The 18,661-nt window shown below is 37.3% G+C and overlaps 1 protein-coding gene across 1 annotated transcript in view; it reads right to left on the reverse strand.

Annotated features, from left to right (window-relative positions):
* Positions 1-6,711: 6,711 nt before the first annotated feature.
* The window catches only part of LOC118828042 (cytochrome P450 2C23-like), a 42,246-nt gene continuing 30,296 nt past the window's right edge, over positions 6,712-18,661 (reverse strand). Inside the window, exons 5-9 of the mRNA XM_036734429.1 lie at positions 15,923-16,099; positions 10,701-10,842; positions 9,323-9,510; positions 7,805-7,946; positions 6,712-7,307 (exon numbers count right to left, since the gene is read on the reverse strand). Coding sequence (XP_036590324.1) covers positions 7,126-7,307; positions 7,805-7,946; positions 9,323-9,510; positions 10,701-10,842; positions 15,923-16,099 — 831 coding nt within the window. The 3' untranslated portion in view covers positions 6,712-7,125. The remainder of the gene's footprint in view (positions 7,308-7,804; positions 7,947-9,322; positions 9,511-10,700; positions 10,843-15,922; positions 16,100-18,661) is intronic.

Below are 18,661 nucleotides of genomic sequence, written 5' to 3' on the forward strand. Positions count from 1 at the left end.
TCAGAGTCTTTTGAATTTGTGCTGCATATTGCCACTGGATTGCTACCAATGGCCATATTTTACATGAATATAACTTAAAATAAGGAGAATTTGAATGCATGTGATTACTTCAGGAGACTGATTGTTTGTAGTAATCAGTATGTAGCTGTAATGCATATATTTGTGTGTCTTCCAATTAAGAAATGAGTCAGCAGGCCATGTCCCAAGATTAGCATATACCCTAATCCACTCCACTGCCACATTTTTGGTCTTAATGTCAAACCATTGGAACTATTCCATTAAGGATTTGGGGGATGGGGTGACTGGGTGGCAGAGACGAGTAAATTTCTATGGGAGGCTATGTTTTTATTTTTAAAAATGCTCTTTTTTGTTACAAACATTTTCTGCTCCTACCTGCATGACTATTCCTTCTCAGTCATCTTTGCTGGATATTTATTGTGCCATCTGGACTGGTAGTGTCCCCTAAGATACTGATCTTCTTTGTTTTTTATGTTTCTCTCTATGTTCTCTCACATGGAAATCTTATCCGCTCCCATGGACTTTTATCATTGGATCAATATATCTAGCTCTTTTCTCTTTTTCTGAGCTCCAATTCCACATCACTAACTGCTTATTGCACATTTTGGACCTGTATAAGCTCAATATCGCTGAGACAAAACCTGTTTTCTCCCTATACCTACCCACCTCTGAACTTTCCTATTTCTATTAAGGGGACCATTACCTTTCTAGTTCATAGATTCAATTTTTGGTGTCAATTTCAATAATTTTGGTGTCAATCTCAACTCTTCTGTCTTGTTCCACATATCCAGTAAGTTGCCAAATCTTATAATTCTCCCTCTCCACCATCTCTGGCTTCCTTTAAGTCTCAGGTCAAATCTCAGATTCTGCAGGAAGCCTTCCTTGGTGTTCCTCCTTCCCCCACCCCTATCCCCACCCTGGGATCTTTTCCATTAAGGCCACCTTCCATTTACTCTGTATTAACACTATCATTTGTTTACTGAGGTATATTTTTGTCTCCTGCATTAAACCAAAATCTTCTTGAAGGCAGAACCTATTTTTGCTTTTTTTGTATCCTCAGCATTTAACACAGTTCCTGTTATATAATAGGCACTTAATAAATGTTTATTAATGAATTGATTGATAATGATACTGGGAGGCATGGTTCTAGTACCCAATGAGACAGAGCCAAAACCACAACTATCCCTGCCTTAAAAAGGAGCTTACATTCAAAAATTCCAAATCACCTACAGAGTAAACCCAAGATTTTTAGCCTGTAAATCAAAGCTTATCATTGTATGAATCCGACCTACCTTCTTGGCCTCATTTCATCCTTACTCCCTCCAGAGTGTCTATACTATAGACAAACTGGATAACTCTCTGGGACCAAATGTTCCACTTTTACTTAGAGAGATCCCTGTGTCTGCCATGGTCTCTGTCCTCCACTGGGTCCTATTAAAGTCTTGCTCACTCTTTAAAGCCCAAATCAAAAACTGCGTCCTCCATGATGATCTTGTTTAACTGTAACAGCCCATAGCAGTAGCCACCTTTCCTCTCTTGGGCTTCATATATGCTTCATTCATATTGAACACCTCCTTTATTGTGTATTAGTTTAGTCTGGTACAATTTAGTCTAATAAATGTTTACTTTGTTAATGACTGAAGTAAAATATATTTTTCATGGTTAATTTATACCAATATAATGTAAGTGATTGAAGCACCTAAATTAAAATGAATGATTGTTATATCAACAAAAAAATCAAAAACATAATTTCTTCTTTTAAATTTTAATATTTCATTTTTCAGCTCATTTAAAAACAATTTTTAATCTTTTATTTTGTTTTGTTTTTTACAATTTTTAGTTCAAAAGTTTTTACCACCCTACCTCTTCTCCCGCATAATTGAGATTTTTGTATGTCTTTTGCCATTTTACTTAGTCCATTCTTTAAGATGCTATTTTCTTCTTGCATAATTCTCATCTCTTCACCCAATTTTTTTCTCTACCAATCATTTAATTTTTAAAATGCTTTTTGAGTGCTTGCATGAGTTCTTTTTTGGGTATGAGACCAATTCAAGTTTTGTTTGAGGCTTTGCATGTGAATTTTGACACTGTTGTCTGTTTCTCAGTTTATGTTTTGAGTTTCTTTGTCACCATAGTAACTTTCTATGGTCAGGTTCTTGTTTTTGTTATTGTTGCTTGCTTATTTTCTCAGACTTTTTCTTGACTTTTAACTTTATGTTAAATTTGAGCTCTGCTCTCGGAGTGGAGGAGGGTACTGTCCGAAGCTTAGTTTTTTTTTTCCTCTATTGTTTTCAAAGTTAGTTCTGGGAGTCTGTGGGTTTCAAATTCTTCTTAAGCGATATGATCTTAGGAGAGCTACTCTCCACACTGTACTCTTGTCTGACCACTAAAGGATAACCATTTTCTCTTTTGTATGAAGGCTAGCACTTTTCACTTCCATCTTTGTTGCCCAATATGTCATTCATACCTTGGGAATAAAAATCATAACATTAGAAATATAGAAATTTTTGCAATTATCCAGATTCTGGCTCCTGCTCCTAGGGAGAATTCACTCTCTGTATCCATTGTGTACTCTGACAATAGGAGGATCATTTCTATTTTATATAAACAAAATGTAGAAAAGCTCTCTTAAGTTGGTTAAAGGTATGCATTCTTTTCTCTTCTTTTCTCTTTCTGTTCACATCTTCAGTTTGGGGTAAATTTAGAGAGGATGAAAGAAGGGAAATGATTTTCACAGCATCCCTAAAGAACAAAGGGATGAGAAGAATACAGAAAGACTCTTTGGCTCACAAGTCTGATCACTGAATAGCATTCAAAGCTGTTCTGCAGATTGGGGGTGGTATCTTGGCATGATGTGTGTGTATACATACATACATATATACATGTGTCTACCAATCTTTCCCTCATAACTTCCTCACTGTTTTCATTTTTCTACATAATTTAATGGTGAGAGATTTCCATCCCTCTTGAAGTGAATGAGCCTATAGAATTTGAGTTGACAGGATGTCAGTTATCCTTTCTCCAAACTCTACGGAATCTGTTCTCCTCCTAATCTGAGCTCGTTTTTAGCCTATGACCAGCCCTTTTCTCCTCTATCACCAATGCTAAGATGCCAAGGTGAACTCTCAAATGACCCTTTTATTTTCACCTCAGTAATCATTTATTTTTATTTGGTGAGGATAAGATCCAGAATTAACATTTCACTTTTTGAAACCTGAAATCTTCAATTAGGTAAGTTGAAATATTATAAGGTATTTTTTGGTTTGAGGGGGTAAAGAGACAAAGACAGATTGTCAGAGAAACATAGAAAAGAGACAGAGAGTCACGGAAACAAAGATGTGAGATAGAAAGGTAGAGATAAAGGGGAAGAGATACAATGTCAGAACAGAGAGATAAAACCAAAAGAGAAAACAGGCAGAGAGAGAATAACTAATATCTTTGTGGAACTTATTATGTGCCATGCACTGTGGTAAGTGCTTTATAATTATTATCTCATTAGATCCTCCCAAAAACGACCCAGGGAGGTAGGTGCTATTATTATCCCCATTTTACAGATGAGGAAAGTGAGTCAATCAGAAATTAAGTAAATTGCCTGGGGTCTCACAGCTAGTAAATGTCAGAAGCTAGATTTGAACTAAGGTCTCCTGAACCCCAGCCCATCCATGCCATCTACTATGTATATAGCTTCCTGAAAGAGGGAGAGAGAAAGAGAGACAGACACAGAGACAGAGAGACCAAGAGACAGAGAGAACAAGAGAGAGAAGAAAAGAGGGAGGGTGATTGACAGACAGGATATTTCATCAGATGTCCAGATTTTGAAATCTCTGATCACTATTATCTCATACGTCCTCTTCACAAATCCTTGGTTGTTTCTTCTTTCCATATAGATAACTTCAATGACAGTATTGTTTCTATTTTCTCTCTTTTAATCTTCACTCCAATGTTTTTCCCTTTGCTTTCCCCCTTTCTGGAATATCCTTACATTATGCTGCTCTCCCTCCCCTGACCCCTTATTTGTCCTTTATCCTTTTTTTTTCTTTTGAATGTTGTATACTCTTATTCCACTCTTGGATCTCATCCCATTGTGTTTCGGTGACACCAAGAAGGTCAAATTTTCTTCCTTGCAAGGGAATCTAAAGTACCCCTTGCTTGGTTTAAATACTCTGTGCACAAGTTTTTAGATATCTGAGGCCATGTGTTTTATTTTGAGACACTTCCAAAGACCTGGGCTCCTGTCAATTTCAAGGTGATTTTTTCTACTATTCTTCCCACAGTACAGCTACTCTCTATAATAAAGATGTACATAAAACACTACATATGTGGTTTTCTTTCCCTTTGTTCCTCTTTGATTTAAAGCCCTTTTAAAGAGATTTCAAAGACACTAGGCATATACTCTCTTACAGGCCCATGTGAGTTGAATTTATCCCTAAACCAGGAGCTTAGCATTCTTCAAGTTTAAACCGTAGTGAAGATATCCAAAATATTTCCTCATTTTGTACAAAACCTTTGATTTGCCCACTTCAGTTATATTAGATAAAGCACTCCCGATCAGTCTCCCCCTTTTTTCCCTAGACTGTATCTGTTTCCCTCCTTTTCCTTTCTTCTTCGGTGGTTATTAACACATAACAAAAAACACTTCAAGCCCTTTATTTATCTAACAGCTTCTATGACCCCAGAAGACATTAGAGAGAGATTTGTATCATCTTTCCCTTGTAGCCTGTAAATTGCTGTTTATCCTTCCTTTTTGAAGAGAACCAATGATATCAAAGGGTGATGTCTTGACTTCTTCATGAATTGTACTTTAATGATGGTGTTTAGCTTCACTCTCTCTTCCAAAGTCATCAAAGTCCAGTAGCAAGATAAAAGTCAGAAAGACTGGTGATGGAAGGCCTTGACATCTTTGATGTCTGACTATTTAGCCACATTCATGGCAATTGGAACAAATTGTTCTCATGCACCCATTCCATTGGGGGAAGTCTTTATATGCTGTGGGTTGATATCCCCATAAGTCACGAATGGTTTTGAGGCCTGTCAGTTACTCTCAACTTGGTTTAGATGATCTGCTAAGCTAGTTTTACCAACATTTGACCTTTGTACATGCTATAGTTTCTTGGAGCTACAGGAGAGAGGTGTAAATACTGCATCCTTGTATACATTATGTATGTTCCTTCTGATTACTCACTGTTGTTTATCTTTGAACCTAGGTGAGGCAGTGTGTAGGTCACTGATCTTGGAATCAGGGAGATTCATCTTTCTGAGTTCAAATGTGAACTTAGTTAATACCTGTGTAATCCTGGGCAAGTCACTTAACACTGTTTGCCTTGGTCCCTCATCTCTCTTACATGAGCTAGTGAAAGAAATGGTAGATCTCTCCAGTGTCTTTACCAAGAAAAATTCAAATGGGGTCCCAAAGAGATGAAAAAAGAAGCCAATGGTTAGACAGGTTTTTTTTGCAGGAGTTTGACTATGAAAGGGAACAGAGAAAGAGGAAGGTAACATAATTGGGGTTGCATGGAGCATATAGAGGAATTCCCAGGGAGTTTTTGTGTTGGCAAAGTGTGACTCAGCACTCTTGTACTTTTAAATGAAAAGTCATTCATTCAAAACTCAGATGTGCTGGGCCTTCTAGAAGTTGAAGCAAACCCTCCTTGCCCACTGAGCTGAAGGAACTCTTATTAACTCAGTAGATACTCGAGAAGGCTCACTTTTTACTTTCAGAGTTACAAAAGTGCTGACTAAAATATAGACAGTAAGAGTCAGTTAGGGAATCCTTGGGAATATGATGGGTTTTTTGTTTAATTTTGTTTTAAGGATGAGGGAGAAGTGCATTTTATTGTAAGCAGTAGGAAAGGAATGAATGGATATAGAGAAATTATAAATTTGGAAACGAGAGGAGAGGTTAGAGAATGCAATCTCTAGAGGAGGTGATATCAAGGACCCAAGTAGAAGAGCTGCTGGTTGCAAGGAGAAATGCTACATTTTGTTTTCCTCTCCATCTGCTATACCATATTAGAACAAAAGAAAGGAAATGTGTGTGATGATGGAGAGGTGATTTAGAGTAAAGAATTGTACAAAAGAATAAATTAGTAATACATATTATCATGTTATTGAGTTCAGTCTTATGGTGAAAGGGAAAGACTGAGATGATGGGAGAAGCCTCAGTACAGAAGAGAAATCTTAAAAGAGATGCTGAAAATAGGGGGTAGTCATCCAGGGAAGAAATCTGTGTTCAGTAGCAAGGTTATAGTAACAGAAAAGGCAAGTAGCAGGAATGATTCCCTTCTAAAATTCAGTGAGAAAATGAATGTTCCCATAGGAGAAGTGGACATGGGATTTGAAAGTGAAGATTAATTTAAGATGGAACTGGTTCACTATTGGGTCAAGATACTGAAAGGAGGAATGTGAGAAGACAGATGGAGTGAGGACCCAAAGGACGGATGAGTGGACTATCCCACTAATCAGCTTGTCATACATAGAGACTCATTAGGGAATTCTGATCCCATGTAGCTTGACCCTTTCCTGACTGAGATGAAGAATCTGATGTGACAAAAAATGATGAAGTTATTTGCCCCAGGCCACACACGTTAGAAGCAGGATTCATCCCCAGGACTGTGCCCCAAAAGCTAGGAATCCTTCCCTGTTACCATGCTGCCTTTGACATCATGAATCCTCAACATAAAGGACAAGTATACATTTTCATATAAGGATTTAGTATGCTCACATCCGTGTTTATTGTACCCTAAATACAGAACAAGTAATATACTATATAAAACAAGAACATCCAGGAGGATATGTGAAAAATACAAACTAATATGGGTTTTGGGGGGGTATATTTTCCAAATCACCAGCCATGCCCTAAAATAAGAATTGAGGTTGTGGCTGGAGATATTGCTGAGAGGGCTACACATGAATGTCTATAATGCAGAACCTATTACCAAAGAATACACAAAGCACTCTGCTAGCCTACGTTGTCCCTGCAAATTAAAGCCTTTTTAATCACTAGGTAGCAATTTGTCTTTCTTTCAATGGTATTCCAGTCAAAAACATATTATTGCATCTAGAAGATGAAATGAGCTGGCTAATTACAAAATCAACTTTTTCTTCTGACTAGTGGGGAACAAAGCATAATTGATAACGTGGTGGAACATTGGTGAACCCAACATTATTGGTCTTCATGCTAATTTCATTTGGATCCCCAACTGGTTTGAGGGTGAAATTCTGTAGAATGCTGGTAAGGAACAAAAATAACTCCATCCTTGCCAGGCCCTCTCCAAGACAAGACCGTTTTCCTGGAAAGAAACAAAATTGTGCTTAGAAATCTTCACACAATATCACAGTGTCAGCCAAAGTGAAATAGACTCATTGGACCAGGACAATAGTGGATAAGGAAGCAAAAGGGAAAGATGTAGATGGGCTGAAATAGTGGGTACTATTATTGTAAGATATATCAGCCATTAGTAGCCATTACTAGGGACAGCAACAAATTCCCTCTTCACACCATTCTTCCTATCTTGAAGGCTTCTACAGTGGATCTTGCAATGAAGACATAGTTCCACTAAAATATGTGGGCTGGTAAGCCAGAGAAGAGGCTCAGTTCATTTGTTAAGGGTCCTGAGAAGAATCCAAGCCATTGGAATACTAGAAAGAGCACTGTGTCATGTACCATGGTGGGGTGGTGTATCCTTATAAAAAATACCAGGGGGAGGCTCAGCCACAGGAGGGTAGGAGGGGAAAAAGGATTTTCCTTTTTGAGTGAGAGGTAGAGATTGGAAGGGTTTCTTTTTACCAATGGAAAAAGGCATGAAGTAGTCACTTTTCTTGAATTTCCCATTCTTATCCAGGAAATGCTGGGGGTCAAACTGGTCAGCGTTGGGAAACTCTTTGCTGTCATACAAGACAGGGGAGAGCAGTGGGAAGATTGTTGTACCCTAGATGAAAAAAATTCCAGGGGAAAGTCAGTTATCATCATGAATATCCTTACTTTAGTGGCTCCTTATTGTCTCTAATACAAAAAGCACATTCCTTTGTGCATGGTATTGACTGGGTTGTCTAGCTATTGAGAATCTGCATAGCTTTCTAGGTTGATGTCCCCATTATTATTCCCATCATGCCCTCCTTGGGTATCCAGCTAAACTGATACAACTGTTGTTCCTGATCCACATGGCTCCTTCAGTGATCTTCAAACCTTTATAATGTCTATGTCCCATGCCTCTAAGACACTCCTTGCTCACTTCAGCCTTTTAGAAGCCCCAACTGTCTTCAAGGCTTTACTTGGGTCCCCCTTCCTAAAAGAAGCTTTGGCTAAGGTCCTGAGCTCTGTCTCTCCTCAGTTCCTTGCTCTATACTTCGTGTTAGCACCTGCTGCCTGTGTGACAGCTGGCAAGACATGTGAATTTTCAGTGACACAGGTAATGCTGAAAGCCTCTAGGTGGAGACCAGGTTTCCTCCTGAAGGAGTTAATTCAGCTTGAAGCCACTCTGCTAGTCAAGTCACAGCTTAGGTGTGAAGGAAAGAAATAATACTTTGGGAGGACTTTTCTGGTTCCAAATTGTGCCTCATCCAGGGAAAGCTAAAGTCCTCAATGTTCAAAATAACCTGCTATTCTTGCCTTTTGTGACCAACACTTGGCCCAAAAATTCTCACATAGTAGGTTTTTTTCTGAAATCTTGATGATTTGAATGGAAAAATGCACTCGATGGGGTATATTAAATGCGAAATAAAGTGAGATGCTCACTTCTTCTTTCTTTGAGGGACAGTAATTCTGATCAGCCATTGCTTGGAAACTTCAATCTGATTCAATTTAATTCAATCAATGTTTATTTAGTAACCCTGCAAAGCAGTACTTTAGAATCTAAAGACCTAGGTCTCCACTCTGCTCCCACACTTTTAAATAGCCTTAGGCAAGTCATTTAACCTGAGACTCAGTGTTTTCATCTATACAATGGAACAGATAATGGAATTTACCCAATCCACTTCACATTCTAGTGAGAGAAAAATTATATTTTTAAAAATTTCGGTTGAGCAATCTCACTATAATTTTCCTTGTATGTTTTCTTTCCAAAATGTTGCTGTGGAAAATGAGAAGCATGGAGAACAGATGTAAGTATGCACTTTCCTCTCATTCTTCATTAAGCACCACATCTAAGTGAGCTGTTTCTAATAACAAATGACTGCCTTATGGGGAACATCATGTGAGTTCATTACAATGGGCATCAGTTTTCCTATGTTCAAAATTATATCACAGGAACAGATGATATTTAAGATCTCTTCAAACACTAGATCCCATTCTTCCATGACTGCTGACCTTAGGGAGGACATATTGTTGAAACTGGATGTCTTTGGTGACTGCATGGGGCAGGTTGAGAGGTACAAGGTCAACAAATCTTTGCACTTCATGGACCACAGCATCCATATAGGGCATATCTTGTCTGTCTTTTATGGAAGCAACTCGATTATGTCCAATCACACGATCAATTTCCTCATGAATTTTTGCTGTAGGGATAAAAAATATGAGTAACCACTGAGTATCCTGTTCTACTGGGACTGCCCAACAGAGCCTGTGTAGAGTATCTGGCTGATCATATGACCTAAGATGATTCTCAGATGGTCTCATTGTTCTTCTATTACTCAGTAAAGGTGGAAATGCTTTTGCAGGGGCAATAGGATACCTTTCCATGGTTTAACGGATAGGAGTCAGGAAGAACTGCTTTTGCATTCTTGTTTATACACTATCTGTATAAATTAAGCAAGTCTTTAAATCTATCTAAGGCCCATTCTCCTCATCTGAAAAAATGGGCATTATAAATTATCTCTCTTCTAAGGTTCCCTACACCTCTAAATATATTATCCTGATTTGTAAAATGGAGATAATATCTGCACCTCCTTGAGAGGGCATCAAATGAAATAACATGGCAAGTAATTTGCAAACTTTACATCTTTTATATTGATACCATCTATTATTGTCAAAGAAAGTAGATGTCTTCATTTGAATTTGATAATGCTGGTGATTTCATTGTCTTAATTTAAGCCAGTCACCAGGTATCTATCTCAATTGCTGTCTCAATGTCCTAAGTTGCTGAGGCATAGGATGTTAGTATTGGAAATTACCCATTTCACCTAAGGCCAACCATACTTGAACAGGAATCTCATTTCTAATGGAATGAAGAAAGGGTTACCCGGCCTTTTCTTCAGAATCTCTACTAAAGGAGAACTCACTACCTCTACGGCAAGTAGAATGGATTTGGAAGAACTTAAATAGTTGGCAAGTCTTTCCTTTTATGAAGCCTCTGTTTGTCAACTTCAACTTCTATCCATGGTTCCTAGTTCTGCCTCCTTGGATCCAGCAGAACCAGCCCTGGAAGAATATAAACCATTTGAGGAAAGGAGGTGTTTTATTTGAGTCTCTGTATCCTAAGCATACAGCTGAGGGTGCACAGTGGGAGCTTCATTCATGTTTTTTTGAATAAATTGAATTCCCCATGATAGACCTTCACATACTTGAATAACTATTGGGCCTTATCCATGTGTTCTCTTTTCTCAAATATTCTAGTCTCTGACCTGTTGATAATCTTTGTGGGAGTCATACAAGTCCAAAAGGTCGAAATGTTATTTCAGGTCCTGGGAAAGGTACAGGGCTGGGAAAGCAAGCCTAGTCAGTAAGCATGGCAATTCTTGTGCTTTACCTTGGACCTCAGGATGTTTCAGAATGAGCAGCAGGCCATATCTTAGAGTGCTGCTGGTTGTCTCTGTTCCTGCAGAAAATAAGTCTACTCCAGTCATTTTTAGATTCTCTAAGTCAAATTCAGATTGGGGATTATCTTTTTCCTAAAGGAGAGTTGCAAAATAAATTAAGTAAGGAGAGACAGCAGGGAAAACCATTAGTAACCATATAAAGTACACAAAGTTTGTCCTAGGAGTCCTCCCCCACCTTCATTTTGGTAACCTAAAAGACTACAACCTTTCCAATGTCCTTAGACTTCCACTGCCCAACAGTAGACTTGTCCTTCCCAAGCAACCTTCCTCCTATCTAGCAATATGACAACAGTGAAAATAGCACTAGGCTTTGAATAAGGAAGATCTGGATTAAACTTTAGAGTCAGCTAAGGGGTATGTGTCCATGGGAAAGTCACTTAATTTCTCTGGGTCTCAGTTTCCCATATGTAACATAAGAGAGTTGGATCTCTCTCAGCTCTCTGTTTACTATGTATGACACATATGGTATGGTAAGCACTTGATCAAGTCATTCAGTTAATATCCTAATAACCTGGCAAGTGACCCCTCATCCTGATACTTTCACCACAAAGAAAAAAAACACATATTAGTTTTAAATAGAACAAAGAATTTCAGCTTTTCAGAAGGGGAAATGAGAGAAAAGTCTTGGGACTGGAGAATGCAGAATCTCACATTTTTGTAGGGAAAATGAACTTCACCCACCCACCCAACCTGTGACCGATCAGAAATTTCCTTTTAAAGATCACCCTTAAGTGAACATCTAGCCTAATTTTGAAGACTTAGACAGATGGGAAATTTATTACTTAATGAAGAAGTTCATTCAAATCTTGAACATTATTCCCTCATGTGGAAATTAAATGTGTCTCTGTAACTTCAAACCACTGTTATGAGTTCTGTCTTCTGGGAGTGAGGGAGCAAAAGTATTTTAGTCCATTTGTGTGAAGCCCTTAAATTAGGTGGCTGCTGAGGTTCCTTCCAACATGCAAATTCTGTGAAATTCTCTTAATGTGCAAACTCACAGGATTTAGGAGTTGTAGATCACTTGGCCCAACATATTCATTTTACAGAAAAGGAAACTGTGGCCTAGAGGGATGGAATGACTTTTTTTTTCAAGATCACACAGGAGAAAATGGAATAGGCTGGATAGTGGAATGGATAAAATGGGAGAAGATTTTATATTATGTTACCAGGAATAGAAATGAAGCTGTCTGTGGTCAAAAATAGAAAAAAAAAGAAAAGAAAAGAAGGAAGAGAGAAAGAAAGAAAGAATGAGCTAAAGAAAGGAAGGAAGGAAGGAGAAAAGAAAGAGGAGGGAATGAAAAGAAGAAAGAAAGAAAAGAAAATTTCCAAAAAGCTGAGACAAGTTTTGGGTTGATTTTCTACTCAAATAAACTGGCAGTGAAACTCATGAGAAGTGAAAAATGAGCAAATAATCAATACCAGGATATAAAACAATGAATATAGACTATATAATTAAGAACAGCTATTCATACATCTCTGATAAATGAGAAAACCAAGCACATAGCATTATAAGACTCAGAAATAAAGGAAGAACACGCTAGAGGCAGCTAGTTGGCACAATGGAGGGAGTGCTGAACTTGGAGTCAGGAAGATATGCATTCAAATTCAGCTTCAACACTTTCTAGCGTTGTTACAGTGAGCAAGTCTTTTCACCTCTGTTTGCCTCTCTTTCCCCATTTCTAAAATGGAGATAATAATAGCAGCTACCTGTTAAAGTTGTTGTGAGGCACAAGTGAGATAATATTTTAAAAGTGCTTTGAAATTTTCATGTGATGTAAATGCTATTACTATTCAAGTGTTTCATAAACAGAAAGAAAAGAATTAAAAGAAGAAATAAGGATGAAGATTGGACTGAAATAACAGGTCCCCAAAATAAAAAAAGTGTGTACATAATTTTGAACATATAATAAATAATGTGTCTAAAGCTGTATAGATTTTTTTAAGATGAAACTAGCAGATTTGGTTATAGAAAATAGAAAAAATTTGACAGAAAATGTAAAGACAATAATACTGGAATAACACATTGGAGCTGTACAAGCCAAAATGATCTTGAAGACAGGACTTGAAGAAATAAATTAAGGTTCTTATATATCTTAGAAATATAGAATTAATTTTAAATTGTGCACATAATATTTCAATAAAGAGACAACATACCATTGTTAAAAACAGGACAAAATATGTATTTATAAAATTCTGAGGCTATCAAAGAGAAAGAAGCATCCAGTTTAACACATCAAGAACTGTGGTATTCAGACACTAGGTCATCAACACTAAACAAGTGCTTTGGGCAATGAAAATCATGCCTTTTATATATCAAGGAAAATAAATTTGAATAAGTCAAAGTCTCTCAGAAATAAAGAAAAGATTGTGAAACAATAATACCAAAATTAAAGCAGATTAGGTTATCGTTCTAAATAAGTAATGCAAAAATGAGCTTAATCCTGCACAAAATAAGACAAACTTAAAGCCACCAATATTTTAAAAATGAACAATTTTGAAAGATTTATAAGTCAATATCAATTGAATTATCAATCATGAGCTCAGAAGATGAATGATAAAGAATGCTATGTGCCTGATAGGAATGTATATATAGAGACCATATCAATTTCATGCTGTCTTGGGGAGGGAGGTGGGAGGGAGAAAGTTTATGGAAGTAAATGTTGAAAATTAAATATACATATTTTTTTTTGAAAAAAGACAATCCTACCTGCCTTGTGAGAGAGAGCTAGTATGCAGAACGGGACATGTATTTTTGGACATGGCCAATATAGTAAATTTTTCTTGAATATGCTGTTGTTTAAGAAAGGTTTTGTTGATCTTATCTTCATTGGGTGGAAGGAAATAAATATTAGATAAAAGAAGAAGTATTTACAGAAAAAAATAGTGGATTTCAGGCATTCCCTAAAAAGAAACTCGAAATGATTCAGATATGTGACCTGGAATACTTCAAACCAGACAAGTATAAGGTAAATTAAAAAAAATTAATAAGAACAGATTAAGCAACAGAATCAATAGTCTTTTGCTTTTGTGTTAATTTTAAAAAAATCTCCCATTGTCTTAGGGCCACTGAAAACCAAAGGTAAAAATTACAGCGGCAATAGCAATAAAGTGCCAATGTGTCTAGGGAGGGCATTAAAAGAGTATTCAATGATAGTTGCATTTTCAACCTGGAAGAAAGTCTCTAGTGAACATTTGAGTGATCTCTGCTTTTTTCTATAGTGTTTCAGATTTTTACCAGTATATTAAACCAGTCAGTCAATCAATATATTTGAAATATTTCTGTGTGCAAAGCAGAGTGCTAGTTAGTGATGATATAAAAGCAAAGGATAAAAATAAGGCAGCCCCTTCCCTTTAGGAGTTTGCATTCTACTGGAGGAATACAACACATTTAAAGAGAAGCACATATGGTATCCATACAAAATAAACACACAGAGATTTTGAGGTGGGATATTAACAGCAAGAGCAATAAGAAAAGGCTGCTTGAAGGAGGTAACAGCTAAGTGTGGAAAGATATTAGGGCTGCTAAGAGTTGAGGACAGAGAATGAGAGCATGCTAGGCATGGGGGCCAGACTGGATAAAGGCAAAGAGGCAAAAGATAGAATATTGTGTACAGGGAAGAACAAGCAGACCAGTTTGGCTGGTGCATAGAGGGTGTGAGGGGAAAAATGCATATTGAGCCTAGAAAAAGAGGCTGGAGCTAGATTGTGAAGGGCTTTAAGTGCCTGAAGTAGGGTGGCTGTGATGTCAACACAGAGGAAATTTAATGATACTGCCCTGAAAGTGTTAGGGGAGAGAACACATTTACTATCTCCTCCCTAGCCGCATTCCCACATTCCCATAAGTTTTTTGATCAGTTAATATATGTATCACTCCCAATATGATTTTTACTTCTAGGACATATTTAATCTATTTGGTGACACTCTAAAGGAGGGACAGAGATATGCGTTCATCAAGCATTTGCAATGTGCTAAGCACATTACAAATATTTCATTTGATCCTTACAATGACCATAGTAGGTAGATGTTATCATTATATCCTTCTTATAGTTGAATAAATGGAGGCAAAAAGATGTTAAGTGACTTGCTCAGGGTTATGCTGCTATAAAGTATCTGACTTTAGATTTGAGCACAAGCCTTTCTGACTTTAGGCTCACTTCTCTATTCACACCACCACCTAGCTTTCTCCATCATTCTGAGTGGAACTATGTGGGACTGGAAGATAGTTAAGGGTTAATTAGAATGTTTGGCTAATGTCCTAATGGTGACTCTGAGGAAAATTTCATTGTCAGGGTACAATATGGGTTAATATATGTGCTTTCTTTGTTTCTTTAATTTGTTTGTGGGTTTCTGGGAGACTTTTATATCATTTTTATTTCTCTGTGGGGTAACATTAAGGCTGCTCTCTTCCTGAAATTAATTTTCAGTGCTTTTATGGGATCTAGTTATAGGTAGCATTTGAAATATTATCTAGTATTTATATAATGTTATAAGGTTAACAATTTGCTTTGGAAAATATGTTATCTTCATAATCATCCTGGGAGATAAATGCTATTAAGCCCATTTTACCAGTGAAGAAACTGAGGCAGATAGCAGTGATAAGATTTGCTCAGGATTACACAGCTAGAAAGTGCATGAGTTTAGCTTTGAAATGGAATCTTTTTGACTCCAAGTCATGCTCTGCAGCCCATTTCTCCTGTTTAGAGCTCATTTTTACTTATTTGCTTACATATTATCTCCACCATCACATTGTAAGTTTCTTGAGGGCAGGGGCTGCCTTTTGCCTGTTTTTTGTATCTTTGACACTTAGCATTGTGCCTGGTACATAATAGGTGGTTGGTAAAAGTTTATTAGTTGATCCCTATTATAATTCTCCCATATTATATTCTCCTCCAAAAAGGAAATCCCAGATCAGCAGCTCAGCACCTGGAAAAGTGGAACTTTTCCAACCTCATTTTCCACACTGAGTTCAGAGAAGGGACATCATCAGAAAAAACAAAGCCGAGTTTGTAGAAAGACAATGGCATCCTTGGGGGACATGGATACCTTGAGATTCTCCAATGTCCCTTCATGTGTTTTGAAGAGAGTGGCCTGTAAGAATCCTTGGAATATCTGCCTTACTCATCAAATAAGGTGTTTCCCCCATGCATCTTACCTGCTGCATTTTGGAGAGGAAGCAGTCAAGGTAGTCTTGTGGGTTGTGGGGGTCCAATATTTTTTGATGCTCCTTCACTCTTTCCGAAATGAAATTCTTTATTTCCTCAATATTTTTAAAAATTGTTTTATGTGTTCCAGGGAGGTACTCTCTGAATGCTGGTAAAAAGTTGTAGATCTACAGACAGACATCCCCAAACCCAGGCAAACACATGTGAGTTTACGGTCGTGAAGAAGCAACTTTAACTTTCTAATTATAAACTACTATGTTTTATTTGAAGGCATTACATTTCTTGTTAATTTTAATAATTTTTTTCATTAATAAAATATATTTTCTCTCATCTGCACTATACGTTTGGAAAAAAAAAAGAAAAAAAAAACATTGAAACAAATATACACAGTCAAGCAAAACAAATCCTCACCTCGGCAATAGCCAGGAATGTATATCACCTTCTCCATCCTGAGTCCATTCCCCTCTCTGTCATGAGGTAAGTAGCATGCCTCACTGTGCTTCCTCTGTGGGTCCTTGCATCGTTAGTTATTCATTTATTTTTTTATATTAATTTAAATTTATTTATTTAACATATTTAGTTTTCAGCATTGATTTTCACAAGAGTTTGAATTACAAATTTTCTCCCCATTTCTACCCTCCGCCCCACTCCAAGATGGCGCATATTCTGGTTGTCCTGTTCTCCAGTCAGCCCTCCTCTCTATTATCCCACTTCCCTCCCATCCTCTTTTCCCTTCCTTTCTTGTAGGGCGAGATAAATTTCTATGCCCCATTGCTGGTGTATCTTATTTTCTAGTTTCATGCAAAAATTTTTTTTTTGTTTTTGAACATCTGTTTTTAAAACTTTGAGTTCCAAATTCTCTCCCCTCTTTCCTTCTCACCCACCCTCCCTAAGAAGTCAAGCAATTCAACATAGGCCACATATGTAACATTATGTATAACCCTTCCACAATACTCACGTTGTGAAAGACTAACTATATTTTGCTCCTTACCAACCCATCCCCCTTTTTTGAATTTTCTCCCTTGACCCTGTCCCCTTTTGAAAATGTTTGTTTTGGATTACTTCCACCACTATCTGCCCTCCTCTCCATCATCCTCCCCCCCTTTTATCTTCCTCCCTCTTCTTTCCTGTGGGGTAAGATACCCAATTGGTTATGTATGGTATTCCCTCCTCAGGCCAAATCTGATGAGAGCAAGGTTCACTCATTCCCCGCTCACCTGTCCTCTCCCCTCCTCCCACAGAACTGCTTCCTCTTGCCACCTTTATTCCAGATAATCCACCCCATTCTATCTCTCCCTATCTCCCTCTCTCAGTATGTTCCTCTCTCATCCCTTAATTTGATTTTATTTCTTTTAGATATCGTCCCTTCACCTTCAACTCACCATGTGTCTACTCTCTCTCTCTCTTTCACACACACACATATATATACACATACATATACATTATATATATACATATATATACACACATATATATACACATACATATACATTATATATATACACACACACGTATATATACACCTATATATACATATACACACATACACATATATATACATACATACACATTCACATATATATATATATATGCACATAAACATATATATATGCATATTCCCTTCAGCTACCCAAATACTGAGGTCCCATGAATCATATATGTTATCTTTCCATGTAGGAATGTAAACAAAACAGTTCAACTTTAGTAAGTCCCTTGCAATTTCTGTTTCTTGATTACCTTTTCATGCTTCTCTTGATTCTTGTGTTTGAAAGTCAAATTTTCTATTCAGTTCTGGTCTTTTCACTGAGAAAGCTTGAAAGTCCTCTATTTTATTGAAAATCCATATTTTGCCTTGGAGCATGATACTCAGTTTTGCTGGGTAGGTGATTCTAGGTTTTGATCCTAACTCCATTGACCTCCGGAATATTGTATTCCAAGCCCTTCGATCTCTTAATGTAGAAGCTGCCAGATCTTTGGTTATTCTGATCGTGTTTCCACAATACTCAAATTGTTTCTTTCTGGCTGCTCGCAGTATTTTCTCCTCGATCTGGGAGCTCTGAAATTTGGCAACAATATTCCTGGGAGATTCCTTTTGGGAATCTATTTGAGGAGGCGATCGATGGATTCTTTCAATTTCTATTTTGCCCCGTGGCTCTAGAATATCAGGGCTGTTCTCCTTGATAATTTCTTGAAAGATGATATCTAGGCTCTTTTTTTGATCATGGCTTTCAGGTAGTCCAAGAATTTTTAAATTATCTCTCCTGGATCTATTTTCCTGGTCAGTGGTTTTTCCAATGAGATATTTCACTTTGTCTTCCATTTTTTCATTCCTTTGGTTCTGTTTTATAATATCTTGATTCCTCATAAAGTCACTAGCTTCCACTTGCAAATCCAATCTAATTTTTAAAGTAGTATTTTCTTCAGTGGTCTTTTGGACCTCCTTTTCCATTTGGCTAATTCTGCCTTTCAAGGCATTCTTCTCCTCATTGGCTTTTTGGAGCTCTTTTGCCATTTGAGTTAGTCTATTTTTTAAGGTGTTGTTTTCTTCAGTGTATTTTTCAGTATTTTTTTGGGTCTCCTTTAGCAAGTCATTGACTTGTTTTTCATGGTTTTCTCGCATCCTTCTCATTTGTCTTCCCAATTTTTCCTCTACTTCTCTAAGTTGCTTGTCCAAATCCTTTTTGAGCTCTTCCATGACCTGGGACCAGTTCATGCTTTTCTTGGAGGTT

Source organism: Trichosurus vulpecula, chromosome 8 (genome assembly GCF_011100635.1).
Source record: "Trichosurus vulpecula isolate mTriVul1 chromosome 8, mTriVul1.pri, whole genome shotgun sequence".
Classification (NCBI taxonomy): Eukaryota; Metazoa; Chordata; class Mammalia; order Diprotodontia; family Phalangeridae; genus Trichosurus; species Trichosurus vulpecula.